Source organism: Cynocephalus volans, chromosome 6 (genome assembly GCF_027409185.1).
Source record: "Cynocephalus volans isolate mCynVol1 chromosome 6, mCynVol1.pri, whole genome shotgun sequence".
In the NCBI taxonomy this organism is placed as follows: domain Eukaryota; kingdom Metazoa; phylum Chordata; class Mammalia; order Dermoptera; family Cynocephalidae; genus Cynocephalus; species Cynocephalus volans.
In genome coordinates this window covers 50,784,864-50,800,776 of record NC_084465.1, presented here as the reverse complement: position 1 = coordinate 50,800,776, position 15,913 = coordinate 50,784,864, and the positions used below count along the sequence as shown (strand labels likewise).

Below are 15,913 nucleotides of genomic sequence, written 5' to 3'. Positions count from 1 at the left end.
CATGGGTGTAGTGTGTGACGAAGGCATCTTTCTATTGTTTATATATTTGTACGAACTTTTCATCAAGTACTTTTATTAATTTTTAAATCAATTCAAATATTTAATCTGAGTAGACAGATAATACATTCAATATTGAGTTAATGTAAAAATTTCTTGGTTTTCTTCCAACTGCTACAATACACTTGGGAGAGTACTTCTTCATAATGGTAGTAATATTGTTTTATGTTCCTTCTTTTTTCTGTATAGTCATTTAACTAGCTTGGATATTAAAGACAATAGCTTGAATACTAAAGAATTACATGAAATAGGATGAAAAGAAATGTTAATTTCATTAGGTGAAGTTAATGGCAGCAACTAAGTTGTGAGTGAGTGATTTAACTTTTAAACTGACCTACCTCTCTAACATTGCAGACATAACCTTAGTTTCTTAATTTCTCCTTTTGTTTGTCCATAAAAATTACAAATTAAATAATATATATGAAGCTTTTAAAACCCCATGGGAGAAAACATGCTCGTGTAAGTATCATATTTTTCTCTTGAGGTGTATTATTTGGTGACGTGTTTAGTCATGGGAATTGGGCCCGAAGTGGCACAACAAGCACTCTGCTTCTGTCTGGTGTGTGTGGCAATGGCAAAGAGACACAGAGTTGGTAGCGAGGATTCCCTTTTCTGCATTGCCACAAAGCTGCAGGTGGGTTTCTGATTCTTCTCAGGGGTAAAGAGAATCAAAGACAATATTATAAGGGACAAAACTCACATAACAAAATGTGTACCAAGAAAACAGAGACTTCAGGAGAGTGAAAACTGCCTATCAGGTTCCAAAACAAAGTGTGGCTTTGTTACTTTATTGGAAATATTTCACTGGATTTCTGATTTTACTAGGTGCTGGTTTCTGACTTTAGGGAGTTTATATTTATTTCTAAGGGATTTGAGGCATCTAATACCATCTTTTTCTCCTATATGATTCTGCTATAATTCTATTTTCATTAATATATATTTCATAGACTACATAATAAAGATATATTTAATTGATGTTTGTTTTTCATGCAAATACAATGAAGAAAGAATGGGACTTAGTTAAAGTAAATTAGCTGATGATTATTTTAACAATAATGTGTTTTTAAAAAAAACATATCTGGGCTTAGAAGAAACAAACAGGCCACTTTGCAAATATATCATGGGAGGAAGGGGAAAAGGAGAAGGACGGAAGAAGCAGAGAAGGAAGAAAAGAGAAAGAGAAGAGTGGGGGAGTGAGAGGAAAATAAAGAAGGGAGAAAGACAGACAGGAAAGGAGGGAAGGAGAGAGGAAGGGAAGGAGGAGACAAACTGTACTGAGCACCTACCATACGCCAGGCACAGTGCAGGACCTTTTCGTACTCCTTAAACTTCAAAACAATGCTACAAGGACAGTATTTGCTCCTGTTTTACTGCAGGGGAATGGAGCTCAGAGACGTGAGGAAGCTTTTCGCTTTTTCCAAGGAACCCAGTTGGCAAGTGGCTTGCTCAAGAGTCAAACCAGACTGGCCTGATCTCAGAGACCCTGCCATCTTTTGTTCAACAAAGTCAGCTCTAAAATATTAAGAGTTAATGACAGTTTCATGGCTTTTTTTTTTTTTTTTCATCTTAAAGAGGCTAAGTGAAGAAGATTGTGGGCGATATGGAATAAAGTAAAATTACTCTGGAGCATATTTGATAGAAGATGGCTTTTTAAGGTAAAAAAAAAAAATCTTTTTAAAAAAGTAGGAAAAACCATAGTTTAAGTAAAAGGGACACAAAATCCATAACTTTGGTCAAGAAAGCATATATCAGATCAGTCACGAAAATGGGTGAAGCAAAATCAATCATGATTTATTGATTTAAAAAACAACAGAATTTGAGCCACATAAAAGTCACATTTTGTATTTGTCAAGAGAACTCACTGAAGAAAATGGATTAGCTTGACAGAAATGAACTTGCCTTGAAAGAAACAAATCATTTGATAACATCTATATTAATAGAATATAAAAAAGCCAAATGTGAGAAGTGGAGAAATTTTCCTAAATAAAACCAATGCTTAGAAAATGTTTTGTTTTGTTTTGTCTTTTCTTAATAAAGATTTTCAGTTTTTTAAAGAAATTTATGTTTAGGATATACTCATAGAGAAGTAGAGTTATATTGATAAGTGGTTTCTTAAAAAGGCACATAAATTATGAGACTATATGACTCTAGTCTGATAATTTTTTTTCTACATTTATACTATCTAGATCTATATTTCTTCCCAGAAAAAAACATAAAAGTTCCTTTGCCTAGGATTGAAGCCCTGATACTCTCTTTATCTACATGTCATCTTCAACTTTCAGGTCAAGGGCCACTTCCTCCAAGGAACTCCCACCAGATTCATCTCTCCTTTTCTGGAACTCCCATAGTATATCATTTGTACCCCTCTACCACATTTAAGGGTTTCTACCTTGGATTACAAACTTTTTAAAAAGTGTTTTTATAGTGTCTCCTCTACTAAACTATTAGCTACTTGAGATAACCATATCCCTTTTAAAATTCATTATTATATATAAAACAATTATTACTAAATATTTGTTAAAACTGAAAATAAACAAAAACAAGAATAATATCATAGGCTTACATTGAGGATGAAATGGTTATTCTCTTTCTAGTCTTGAATATTGCTTGAAGTTTGCTTGTAACTTAAAAGTTTATATTGGAACTCTTTACTGTCTGTACAAAAGCGTTCAGTATCACAGAAAATCCAAATTCAGATATTCTCCCAAATTATACAGATTGATTATAGCTCTGGGTCAACAAACCTATTCCTTCAAAGTCAACAAAAATACAACAAATTGCCAGCAAATTCAGGAATCCAATTATGTAATCAACAAGTTTTTAATGAGTGAGTTTTGGTTCATGATTTCTTTGCCTTCAAAAATCCTATGGAATTGTCCTTAAACAGCCTTCGAAGGAGAGAATGGCGTATAAATTATGAAGTCCTCCAATCACTTAGAAATTATCTGGAAGTATGATTCAAATCATTTGTCATTTCAGATAAACCATTTCTCTTCTTTCACTTGGCATAAATGTAACTATTAGACACATTATAGCATAATGTTTTCTATGTAAAGATCTTATAAAACTGCAAAAACAATCTAACCACAACCACCACACTCGTGGCTTTCAGGAGAACCTACCTACAGTTCTTAAAAAGGTCAAGAAATAAGCATCATGTGTGGTCTACATAAAGTCCAATTCTATAGCTTAACAATTCTCACTGATATCCTAGCACTAAACAGCAATTTAATTTCAAATAACTGCTCCTTAAGGGAGCAGTCAGCATCATTTTTTTGCATTAAACAAACCAAGGCATATTCCTGTAACTTACCATAAATTTGGATTCAATTCCAGTTGGTGGTAGGAGTCAAAGTCATCTCGTAGAATAATGCTGTCACTATGTATTTCAGCTAAAAGAAAAACAAAGTAGAAAAGAATCATACTATAGCAGTAGATTCAGATAACCAAAAAGGTCAACATGCTGCATTTGTGAAGAATAGCAGTATTTTAAATTAAAACTGAGTTTTAAATGGGCAGTTGATTATATTTGCTTTGTCCCTAAACTACTAAGAGACAAGGGTAAAAGTCTCTGCTGTGTAGACACCTAGTAGTCTAGAAACCAGAGCCCCCAAGGAGAAACCTACCAAACTGTCAGAAGGCAGAAAAGGCAGGCCAAGGTCAGCACCAACCTACAAGGAGGGGCCACAGAGTGCTTGTCTCTCAGATCTTGACACATACACATCCACAACTTCCAAGAGACTGGCCAGACAGATTCAGTGTCTAACCCACTTTAAAGCATGAAAGGGGATGGAATATTTTGGCTATTTATTGTCAGCTAAAGTTGCTGTAATTTACTGACCTGTTTTCTCTTCTCTTTCTGCTTTCTCTCATTCCCTATATTCACTCATTTTTTATTTAATATGTTTCAATTGTTAACATTTTTTTCTCTCTCAGAACTGCATAGGAGAAATTATCAACATGAATAAGTAAAATTCCCAAATAAAGCCAATTCAGAAGTCAGCGGAAATGCCAGAGAACCATCCATGGCTTTAAATATATTATTATTACACTGAGACTGTATTATATACCCATTTTTAAGCTCTAGAAGAACTTTGGGTATGCCAAGAGCAAAGAACGTTTTCATAAACTGTTAAGTACATATTTCCACTGAATTGAGGGGAGAAAAGAAAACAATTTCAGGGACAGCTGCCATATAAGAGTACTCGTTTTTAAGGTTGTGCAAAAAATGATAATTATTTCTACTCAAGTTATAAAAACTGAGTACTTTAAAAATCTTCTCATCTGATTCCCATGGTCTGCTTAGAAAGTTTGTTTCAGCTAATACAAATTCTCTGGTCCTTTACAATTTTGTTTGAACTAGTTAACAGATGCCTCTTGGAAAAATTAAAATCATATCATCTGATTAACAGAGAAAACACAGGATTTTTATTTTTTTCAAAGGTGGTATGTTATGTTCTTTGGGCTCACTCAAATGTATTTCTCTGAACTCACTGGGTAATTAAAATCACTTCCAAATATCCGGAAGCATACTTTCAAATTCTCTTTGGTGACATTTCCACCTATGGCTGTCCTTGCCCTTTATACCAGGTAGCCAGCAGGCAAGCACATAATGAAGTCATGGAAACCAGTGAATCAGCATGTATTGCAAGGACTGGCTTCTCAGACTCGAAGCCTTAGGCACAAGAACAGGGAGAATATGGATACACACTGGAAAAAGTGCTGTGATGTATTTGGTGCATGGGATTAATGATTCCTCTGAGCGATTAGATGCAGTGCCTGAAATGCCTACAGGGAACAGCTCTCTCTGATACCCAACCTGGCTGAGCTGCTGCTGGGCCACTGCGGGTCACCAGCCTGTCTTGGCTGCCAGAAGGCATGCTTCTAAGCGCTTACTTTCGTCTGCCAAAGAATAGGAGCCCCAAGCTGTAGCATTACATAAAAGTCGAGCTTCTCAAGGCAGATTTTCTGAAGAGCAAAATAAATTAATTGGGTTTATAGGTTGAAAGGAAAAGCCCAAGAGACAAATAACTGACCTACTGGAAGTCCCTCAGTGAGAGACATCTGAAAAGGCTGGAACCGTCTAGGATGATTTCTTTTCATTCTTACTGAATAGTATAGTGTAGGAAATTGCTTTAAAGCAAGTCTTCACTAACACAAATGAGAAATTTAACTCTTAAAGATCACTTGTTTTCTAGAGACTTTTACAAAGGCAATGTGTAAGCCTCACTGCATATCTGTTCATGTATTTATTTTTAAACATAACTATTCCATTTACTAGACACTTTACAAATTCATTTAACTTATTATTTCCACTTTACAGGTGAGAAAATTGAGACACAGAGTTAAGTAACCTGCTTTATGTCATGTGGGTAGCAAGTGGTAAAGGTGAGATAAACCCAGACAGTATGGCTCCAGAATCTGTGCTCTTAACTATACAACCATGACTTAAGAACTGTGGGCTACTTAGTACATGACACTATGAAAAAAACCATGGAGCCATTCTAAAAAGCAGATATTTATTTAAACAAGCCTCATTTTAATTTTTGAAGAAATGACCAAATTACTTTTCTTTTTACAACTCAGTACTAATGTGAGCAGAAATCTCAGGTCAAAAATGATGTTAACTCCTCCACATTCATGGTTCCTTACCCACTGCCTCTATGCTTTAGTATTTATGATGGGTGGGAGCGCTGGGGAAAATTCAGCATTAGAACACTCTGCCAAAAGGTCACACTCAACAGGATCCCAAGAATGACACTAACAGGTGTGAAAGCCCTTGCGTGAGCCCCCACATGAGCAGCACGATGGTTTCCTTGGGGAGGTTCTGTCAAGCATAATCTGGACCTGCATCTAATTTCAGCAAGTGGTCAGCCAATGAAAGAACCAAGAGTCTCCTCACTTCTATAACATCTTCCCACATGGCCAGAAGAGAGAAACAAGTAGATCAAGCACTAAGATTCATCACATGAGGGTCTTAAACACTTACCTAGGTGTGGGTGCATAGTGGCTTCTGTTGGAGCTGGACAGAGAGAGGAAGGGGAAAGATGATTGATTAGCAACAAAAGCAAAATCCCGTAACGAACAATCACAAATTCAGTTACAAAACTTAAGTCACACTAAATAAATCAAATGGCTAGGGCTTTTTTAGAGGAGTAAGAAGAAAATGCTAATAAACATCCTAAAGTAAGACGGCCAATTTCTATTTACATACTGTATTTAAAAGTAATGGATTCCTCCTAGAATGAGAAGTAGAATCTCTTCCACACAGGACGGTTATTTATTATACAGGTTTAGTCAGGCATCCCTTGAAGCACATGATATTAATGTGATGTGATAGTTAACAGCTATGCCAAAACCCTTTCTGAACACCCATTACATGCCAGGAACTGTGCTGGGCATTAAGGAAATGGAGACAAAGCGCTATCCTTGCCCAGAGCTCACATCTGGTGGGGATAATTGCAATACAGTGTAGTAAGTGTTATGGTATTGTTGAGAGGGTTCTGGGGTGGGGACAAGGGAGGGATGTTAAATCCAAGCTGACTAAGGGAACAGGGTGTCAAGAGAGGTTTCCAAAGAAGACGATTTCTCCACTGAGTTTTGAAAGACTAGTAGGAGGAAGATAAGGGGAGACGGGGGGAGGGGAGAGGAGCTTCTTTCTGGAGTAAAAGTGGAATGGCATAGGGAACTAAGAGGGAATGGCCTTCTGGAAGAACTATAACAATTTCATTATGACTAGATGAAAGCTTGAGAGTAGAGAGTAGAAAAAGTGAAGTTGAAAATATTGGGAGGACAAAATCATGGAACTGAATGCTAAGGAATTTGGACTTTACCATGAAAATATGATGATCTCTTAAATGTTTACGAACAATGGAATAGCATGGTCAAATATGCATTTTAAGAAGGGCGCTCTGAAAGAGTATAGAGATAAGGGATGGTGTCCAATTAATATTTTGGTTTTGTTTTTTTTCTCAAAGGACTTCCAACTCTGTGAAGAAACACTGTCAATTCACTATCTAAAAATTAGAATTCATGACATAGACATTTAATAATCTTGTATATCTATTAAAGAACATTTTCAGCTAGATATGAAAAAATTAGTTTCTATCACCATGGGCAGTGCTTCAGCTCTGTTAGGTTAAAATTCCAGACTTAACAGTGTTTTAAAGCAAGAGACTAATATTTGTCTTATTCTTCATTTTAACATATTATACACATATAAAATACTTGCACTGAATTTTTCAAAGCAGATGCTATGGAAAGGGTCATGGATACAATTGTTAAAACCTTTTAGTATATACATGCAAATGCTCTGAATCATCACTAGTTTATGGAACTCTTGGAAAAAATAGAAGACAATAAATTTAATGATCTTGCATTTTGTGCCAATGTTTATTGGTTAAGTCACAGAAGAGTTTTACAAAGATTTGCTGAACTCTAGTTCAAGATTTTCTTGAAACTAAAGGAATACCTGCCAATTATCCAATAATCGATGACAAAAACACAGCACAATCATGTGTTTTCTCTCACCAATAGCATGTTGCATATGAACAAGCTAAATTTGAAGCTTCAAGGAAAGCAAGAATTTACTTGCAAACTAGCTGGAAAAGTAAGAAAACTTATGTTGGAATTGAAAATTCTAGGATACAAATTCATAATGAATTTACACATTTTCCTACCATAAATCAATGTCCAGAAGATTTTAACTATAGTTCCTAGCATTTTTAAATTATATGTATAAAACTACAAGAAAAAAATTTGAACAATATCTTGATGGTATTAATAATTTTGGAATTGCTTTTCAATTTATGCAATATCTCTGTGAATTCCACCTTAATAATACTAGGTTGACACAAAAATAAATGAATTTACTTACACAGATGTAATATTGAAACTCATATGTTTTTGCATCAAAGTTAAATCAGCTCTTCTAAAGATAATGAACAAATTTTGTCAAGGTGGGTGTGCATATCAAAGAAAAATGATTTTTTGATACTTAATTCCATTATTAGAAGACCTTTAAGAGGTATTGAACACTTGGATATGTGAATCTATTTTTCAACTGTAAATTTTATAAAATCTTAATACAGACCAAGTATTCCAGTACTTACAATGTGCTGTAAGTATAAAATACCAGATTTCAGAGACTTGGTACAAAAGAAAGAATGTAAAATACCTCATTAACAATTTTATATTGACTACCTTATATTGAAATGTTTAATATTTTATATATTCTGTGTTAAATAAAATATATTAGTAAATTAATGTCATCTTTTTTTGTTTGTTTTTTAGGTGTGGCTACTAGGACATTTTAAATTACACGTGAAGCTCACATTATACTTCTGTTGGACAGTGCTGAACTGGAGGTGAGAGGGAGATCTGTACTGGTATTGACTAGGAAATCAATCTCAAGGAGGAGGTGATGGAGTCACTCAGAGACAACGCAGGGTATAAAGAAAGAAGTGAAATGGGGAGGTAAACCTGTGTTTAAGGGATAGGTGGAAGAAGAGGAGCTAGCAAAGTAGATTGAGAAATAGTGTGTTCCATTAGGGAAACAAGGAAAAGAATTGTAAGAGCCAAGAGAGTTGAAGCAGAGGCCAAAATAATCTTAAAAGAGCTGATATCCGTTGAGAACATCCTGTTATCAAGGCACCGTACTAAGCAGAGTCTGTAGATGAACCCAGGGAATTTGGCATTAGAGGCTACACTCTTAACTACTTTGCAGACTGCTCTTTCCAGAAGGTTAGCTGCAAAGGCAAGAAATGAGACTTTATAGCACTTAATGCAGGACTTAGATCAAAGAAACTTATTTTTTTTTTTTGTCTTGGTGTTTGGTTTGTTCCTTAAGATATTATGGTAGTTTACTATATCCAATATTAGCTACATATTAGCTACAAGAGGGATTCTCTGTATTCCTGCTTGGGGGTGGGGGGACTGAGGGGACAGGGAGAACATGTCTATAAAATACAGAACTTCAAAAAAACCTAGGAAATATTTAGATAAATTAAATGTAGAAAAAGTTATGACAATTATCAATTAGAAATATTTACTAGTCAATACAATAGTTGAGAAGCATAACCATATATCTGCAGAATCATTAATTAAGTTACTTGTTTTATTTTAAATGGCTTTGGTGACTAAGGCCTGGATCCAATACAGAGAATAAACTGAAAGATGCTATACTCCACTTTAAACTAGGTTGTCTATCCAAACTGATACCTATCTTTTCTAAATTATTTTGGTGCATAGAATCTTTCACTGAACTACCTACATCATAATCATCAGGAGAGAGCCATTTAAGAAAGATCCATTGCATCAGGATTGCTGAGGGTGAAGGCCCAGAATTTGTATTTTTAAAAACCTCCATGGATGATTCCGACAGAAAGCCAGATTTAAAAATCACTGGTCTTAATCACACAATCCAGTCCTTATTTTTACATCATGCTGAACTGTTCTCTACATTGTGTTAGGTATTTTTCTCCCAATAAGAAATAAGCTCCTCAAAGGCAGAACATATGCCCACCCAAGACACCAGCCAAAGCAGGTAATAGTTTCTCAATAAGGACTGAATTGAATTGAAAGTTACTTCTTAGTCATAATAATGTTTTATGACATTTTGGAAAATGACTAACTGAAGATCTAAAGCTTTGAAAAATGCCAGAATATACACATAATATTGTTGAAAAGTCCTTTAGAATAAGTGGTCTGGGTAGCTTAAACACCCAATAAGTGTCCACCTGGATTGAATTAAACTTGACAAATTTAAATCACGTTTTAAATCACTTGCTAGGAAGTTTTGTTTCAATATATTTTAACAAATATCCACTACCTGTGATAACTAAACATTATTTCCTCAAAAAGAAGAACGTACATAGTACACATTAAATTTAGTAAAAAGAAAAGTACACGTTTCCTTGAAAAAACATTCACATATGTATGGTGTAGAGATGGTCCAAAATCTAGAAAAGGACTGGGCTTGGGAAGCTTATTTTAATCATCTCTCAGTAAGTGACCATACAGATGTAGTTTTATGTAGTCTAAACATATTTTCTAAGCCTGTACGAAGTTTACCATCTTTCCACATTTACTGGGGCAAATGTATAACAGAAAATTAAAGTAGCCTGAAGAAGTATGATATAGTTCAATATCATTTATTATAATCCCACTTGGTTAGTACCTGCCTTGCTTCATTCTAGTGAATGTGGATCAATTACTAAGTTCCTATATTATGTAAACTTGGCACTAAGGTCTTTACTGTTTCCTTTATAAGTATAAAATGAATGCTTACTTGAGAGATCCTAGTTTGTCGACCTCCCCAGTACTTACCCAGTGGTATATCTCCAAGTATACCTTTCCTGGTCCTCTGCCTTAGAGTTAGTTTTAGATTGGATCACTAAATCTTTCCAGATTGCTTGAATGTTTTTATCTCAACATGCATTGGTCTGTTACTGACGCTCTGCCTCTTTAAGGACCTTAACTAGCCCCACTCCACCTCCCCTGTGGGTGCAGTTTCCCATCTCCTTTGAATCTGAAATTGCATAACCAACTCTAGCTTCCACATAAAATTGCCAAATGACTTAAACTAGAAAACCAGTATAAGAGAATGAGAGAAACAAAAATGTTCCCAAAGAAATGGGCATTAGCTCTGAGGAACAAACGGTATAGAACACATTTTTAACAGAAATGTAAAAGACCTCCCAGTTTCTTCCAGTGTCTCTGTGATAGAGATAAGAAAAGCAGGTCAGGTGACCACATTTAGAAGGTACTTTAAAATTTGTTTGAAAAAATATATTGCTTGTAGAATTTCCTTTTTATTCAACTGTGCTGTTCTGGGAATGATTTACTAATCACCATGAGCTATCATAAGAAAGAGACGGGAACTGCCTTGATTGAATACAAGAACTTCGTATTAATGCAGATTGGATAAAAACAATTATGTAAGGAAGAATACAGGTGATTGATTATTATATGAAACAGTCATGGAAAGACCCAATTCATAACAAGACAAGCAGCTGACCATGCAAGGACTGACTGGGCCTAACATGAAAACAAGTAAATTTAGCACTAAATTTTTCAATGGAATAACATGCTTCATGGTCTCTTTAAACAGGGTTACTATTTATTTGTTTAAAATAAAGTAGAAAAAGTGTACACTGACAGTTTTTTGAGTAAATGATAGAAAGCATTGAACATGTATTGTTAACGCGCCTATTTGCCTATGTTTTGGTGCTGGTTCCGGTATCAGTGGGAATTAATCTGACCTTCACTGTGCTATGAAAAGAACCACAACATTACCTTTCATTTACTAAATATATAGTCTCTATTATCTCCAATTATTTAGAGTATCTCACAGATTATAAGTACTTTATCCTTATGACACTGACATTAGACAAGAGAGCACTTGCTGAGCTTTGCAGATAAAAATGGAAGATCAGAATGTTTCTGTAAATGGAAACAGGAAACAAAAATCTCCAATTCCACATTAGCATCTATGATTTCATTTAGATCTTGGTGCTCACAGTCATACTTTCTTCAATCACATTTTAATACTTAAACCACTGGGCCTTTTAAAATATATGTCATAAACATGGATCTTTGCATGGTGTCTCAGTATTAAACTGAAGCCGAATTTCTTCCCATTATCAGTTTAATTTGTCCAGGAGACAAATTACAGGCTAAAAGTTAAAAAAAAAAAAAAAAAAAAAAAAAAGCTTCATTTCTTAAAAAGCATTTCTGTGTTTATGCTCTTTCAAAAGTTGAGCCCACCAGAATCTCATAGATCACAGCAGCCTCGCATAGGCACAGTAGAAAGAATGAGGTCCTGTTTAGTTCCCTCATAGGTTATTTTCTTGACAAATGTGTTTTTTTTTTATTTCAACTGACTTATTTTGGAAGGAAACTTTTAAGTAATTATGTGGCTTCAAAATACAGTAGTGCTAATAAATTTCAGCCAACTTGTTGAACAAATTCCTCCAAAGGGTGGAGATTTCAATATGCTGAGCAGAAAAGGAAAGAATGCCTAAAAATGAATAGGGAGAGTCATAAACAAGCTTTTTGATTACTTTAAAAAAAAAAAATAAACCTTTGAGTCAGGCAAGCACAAATACACACACACTCACACACACTCAAACTTTCTGAGGTGCCCCCGTATGTGTGTGTGACACACACACACACACACACATATGATGACAGGCAATCCTTACAGATATAGGCATTACATTGACTACATCTCCTGAATCATTTTGGAATTCAAAGGCCCTAGGTAGTTTTGCCTCAGGTATCTCTTCACCTAATTTGAAATTCTAATGTATTAAACTTCCAAAGCTAAATATGACAAATTAGACATGGTCTATGAAGTTAGAATTTAATGAGGTATGAACCTAGACTTTCATCTCCCCAGGAATAATTTATTACTTTTTGTATTTTATTGCAGTAAAGCACCATTTGACCTTCAAGTATGATAATTAAACTTCCAAAAATGTTATAAATTTAGACTGAAAATAGTTCTCCCTGTGTTCAGGAATATACTTATGATCAGTATAAAAGATTACTTAATATTGAAAGACAGCCAAATTATACACAGAATCAGCAATATTAGGAATTATTTTTCTCTTCCCTCCCTCTCTCATTTCCCTCCTCAATTTGATTTGTATCTCATAACAACTTATCATCTTTTATATGCTAAAATAAATGGAATGGGAGCAAAACCAAAATATATCTTTATAAACTATGATTGGGGGATAGAAAACTCTTTTAGATAAGATTCCACTATGAACTATCAATAATGGGACTTTAAACACTAAAATGTGTGACTCATTTACCATGCTCATGTCCCCACCCTGTCTGGAGAGATGGCCACACATTTTACAAAAATTTGTCTATGATATGAATAAGTTTTTGATGAAAAAATCAGAATATAATACAATATACCATTTGAATCATTGGTAAATTTTTATTTTAAAAAAATATTGCTGGGTAATAACTTTTTAAAAGTCCTAGATCTTTGAGATCTTGAAGAGATGAAGTTCATAGGTGAGCTATATGAGAGGAAAAGCAGTTATAAATTGATGTAGAACCGAAGCCCATGTGGATTTTAAGTAACATTCAGAGGTAAGAAGGAAAATCATTAGAACCAGAAGGAGGAGAAGGAGGAAGAGGAAGAGGGAGAAACAATGTAGCTAACGTTGGCAGAACTTGCTAGAGATTTACCATTATCTATTTCCTGTTTCTTTATTTTAACTGGACTTGTGGCTACCAGTTAGAGGTCCATTTCTCAGACTCCCCCGCAGCTTCCTGTGACAAAGGAATCAGTTCAGCCCACATGAGGTGAGCAGAAGTGGCCGGTCACTCGCGGGCCTGGGCCATGCCCTATAGGAGTGAGCACGCTTCCCTGGCCCTTTCCCCTTCCTGCTGCTAGGAGATGGTAAGTGCTGGAGCAGCTGACTTGGCCCCTAGATATGGAAGCTATGTGCTATGCACAGCAGATTCACCCTACCAGCCCTGGACCACCTGCCTCCGGATGCTCTGTGTCTAAGAAATAAACTTCTAGCCTTTTAAGCCACCATAGTTTGAGGTACTTTACTTACTCCTGAAGTACACAGGAGCTTAGTCTATACTCTAACTAAAAAAATTAATTTCCCATGGGCTAGGGAAAGGTCTCCTTTGGGGGAAAGATATTCTGCTTTTCCTGTCTTTATCTCAGTCAAATCCTAAAAGCTGAACAGAAATTAAAGCTGATCAGTCTGGGTTCCTGTGAGTAGAGACTCTGTCTTGTATATCTCTGCACTCCCAATGCTGAACACAACATCTGGCACACGGTGCCACCAAAAATGCTAGTTGAACAGAGACTGAACATCAGTGAGGCATTACTGTTAAAACCATTGTTATTAGAAAATTCTAATGTTCTTCTCCGTTCCCTCCCTTCCTATCACTTGTACATATGTCATCTTCCTTTTACCTTACTTTATATTCCTTTCTACTTTATGTACCTACAGATAAATTGTACAATTCACTTTGCTCTAAAAGAGATTCAAGGCAGCTTACAAAAAAAAGGCAGTCAACTGAACAAGACAAAAAAGTGGAGAAATCAAAAAGGATGACAAGGTGGAGTAGAAAAAAACAATCCAATGTTGAGATAAGTATGCAAGATGCATACCCCCATGTTTTAAGTTTGGTTCTGAAGCTATAAAATTACAGATAAGAGTTAGTAACATTAAAAGAACACATATTGCTCAGAAGGACGGCTATTTCAGGTAGAGACTTGATAGAAGTTTGTCCCACGGTTTCTTATAAACGGGACACTGAGCAATGCAGTAAACATCATCTGAAACAACGTCCATCCAGCTGTGATTTTGCAGGGCTACTCTTACAGCCTAGCAACAGAGGAGTGCATAATGCCTAAACACAGCTGTAAAAATCATTTATGAAAATGTGGGAGGAGCAGATTGGCTGGCAAATAAAGAAATAATAGTAATAAAATGAAATTTTAAAGGAATATCTGCTTTTTATAGTTGATTCATTTCCTTAACTAATGTTTGAGTGCCTGCTAAGTGTCAGGCACTGTACCAGGTTCTGGGAATATAAATACAATCCAGTTTCTGCTGGATCAAGGGGTCCAAAGTGCAATAGATAATACACGTAGAAGTCATTGCATTACAATGTAGTACAGTGAACTAAATTCAGTTAGCAAGTATAAGGTGAGATAGTGATGAAAATAAAGATGATGGCGGAGGAGAGATTGAGCTGGACCTTTAAGGATGACCTTCATCAGTTGGAGGAGGAAGTAATAAGGAGGTATTCTAGGGAAAGGAATTAGCATTTGTGAGCTGCAGTGATAGGGCTCAGGATGGCATGCCTGATGAAGTAAGGCTTATTACAGCTGAAATACAGAGTTTGGTGCTAGGTGAGGGTAGGCAGTGTGGAGAGAGACTAAATGCAGAGATGATGTTGGAGAGAGAGGCAGGGACAGGTCGGGGAGGCCTTGAAAGCCAGACTAAACTGGGTGCAAATGGGGGGCAGTTATAGGGTTTGAGGCTGGGAGTAACAAAATGAGGTTTATGTTGAGGAGCATTTTGACAGGTGTGTGGAAGGTCTGAAGAAAAAAGGCAATGGGCATGCAGAAAAAAGAAAGGGTTGCTTTGAGAGATATTAAGAAGATTAAGTAAACTGGCCCTAGAAACATTGGGTATAAGCACAAAAGACAGAAAGGAATGAGCAAAGAAATGTGTTACCTCAGTCTCTGCTTAGTGACTGGGTTGATTAAAGTCACTACCCAGAACTGCAACAATGAAGGCAGATTTGCAGGAAAAATAAAGTTCAGTTTAGAATATACTGAGTTCAAGGTACCTAAAAGGCATCCAAAGGTAGTGTCCAGTGATAGTAATAGCTAACATTTATACTCATGTGCCAGCCACTATGCTATGCACTTCATGATGACATTTAATCCTTACCACTTTTTTATGTTCCTTCTCAGCATAGATTATTGTGCCAGGCTCTTGGGAATGATAAGGAATGGCCAAAAATGTTGGTACTATCGTTTTCCCTATTGCACAGATGAGGGAATTGAGACCTAGAAAGATTACATAGCTTGAAAGTACCAGAGCAGAAATTCAAACCCAGGGGTAAAGAGCTCCAAACTCCATGCTCTCAACCACTTTGCGTATTGACTCTCTGAGAAAGCACTGAGCAAGAGTACAGAGTTCAGGAAATGAAAATCACAGGTGTGAGTGAGATCACCAGGGACAACATACAAGTACGAAGAGAGGAGAAGCCGAAGGACAGAATCATTGCCAACCTCAAAATGTACAATGTGGAAGAAGAGGAACTCATTAGGAACACTGAAAGAGAGCAGGAAATC

At 35.9% G+C, this 15,913-nt stretch overlaps 1 protein-coding gene across 2 annotated transcripts in view; it reads right to left on the bottom strand.

Annotated features, from left to right (window-relative positions):
* Nucleotides 1-15,913, bottom strand: part of RELN (reelin) — a 466,847-nt gene that overhangs the window by 244,537 nt on the left and 206,397 nt on the right. For both annotated transcript variants that reach the window (XM_063099074.1, XM_063099073.1), the window contains exons 5-6: nt 6,047-6,079; nt 3,371-3,449 (exon numbers count right to left, since the gene is read on the bottom strand). In XM_063099074.1, coding sequence (XP_062955144.1) covers nt 3,371-3,449; nt 6,047-6,079 — 112 coding nt within the window. The remainder of the gene's footprint in view (nt 1-3,370; nt 3,450-6,046; nt 6,080-15,913) is intronic.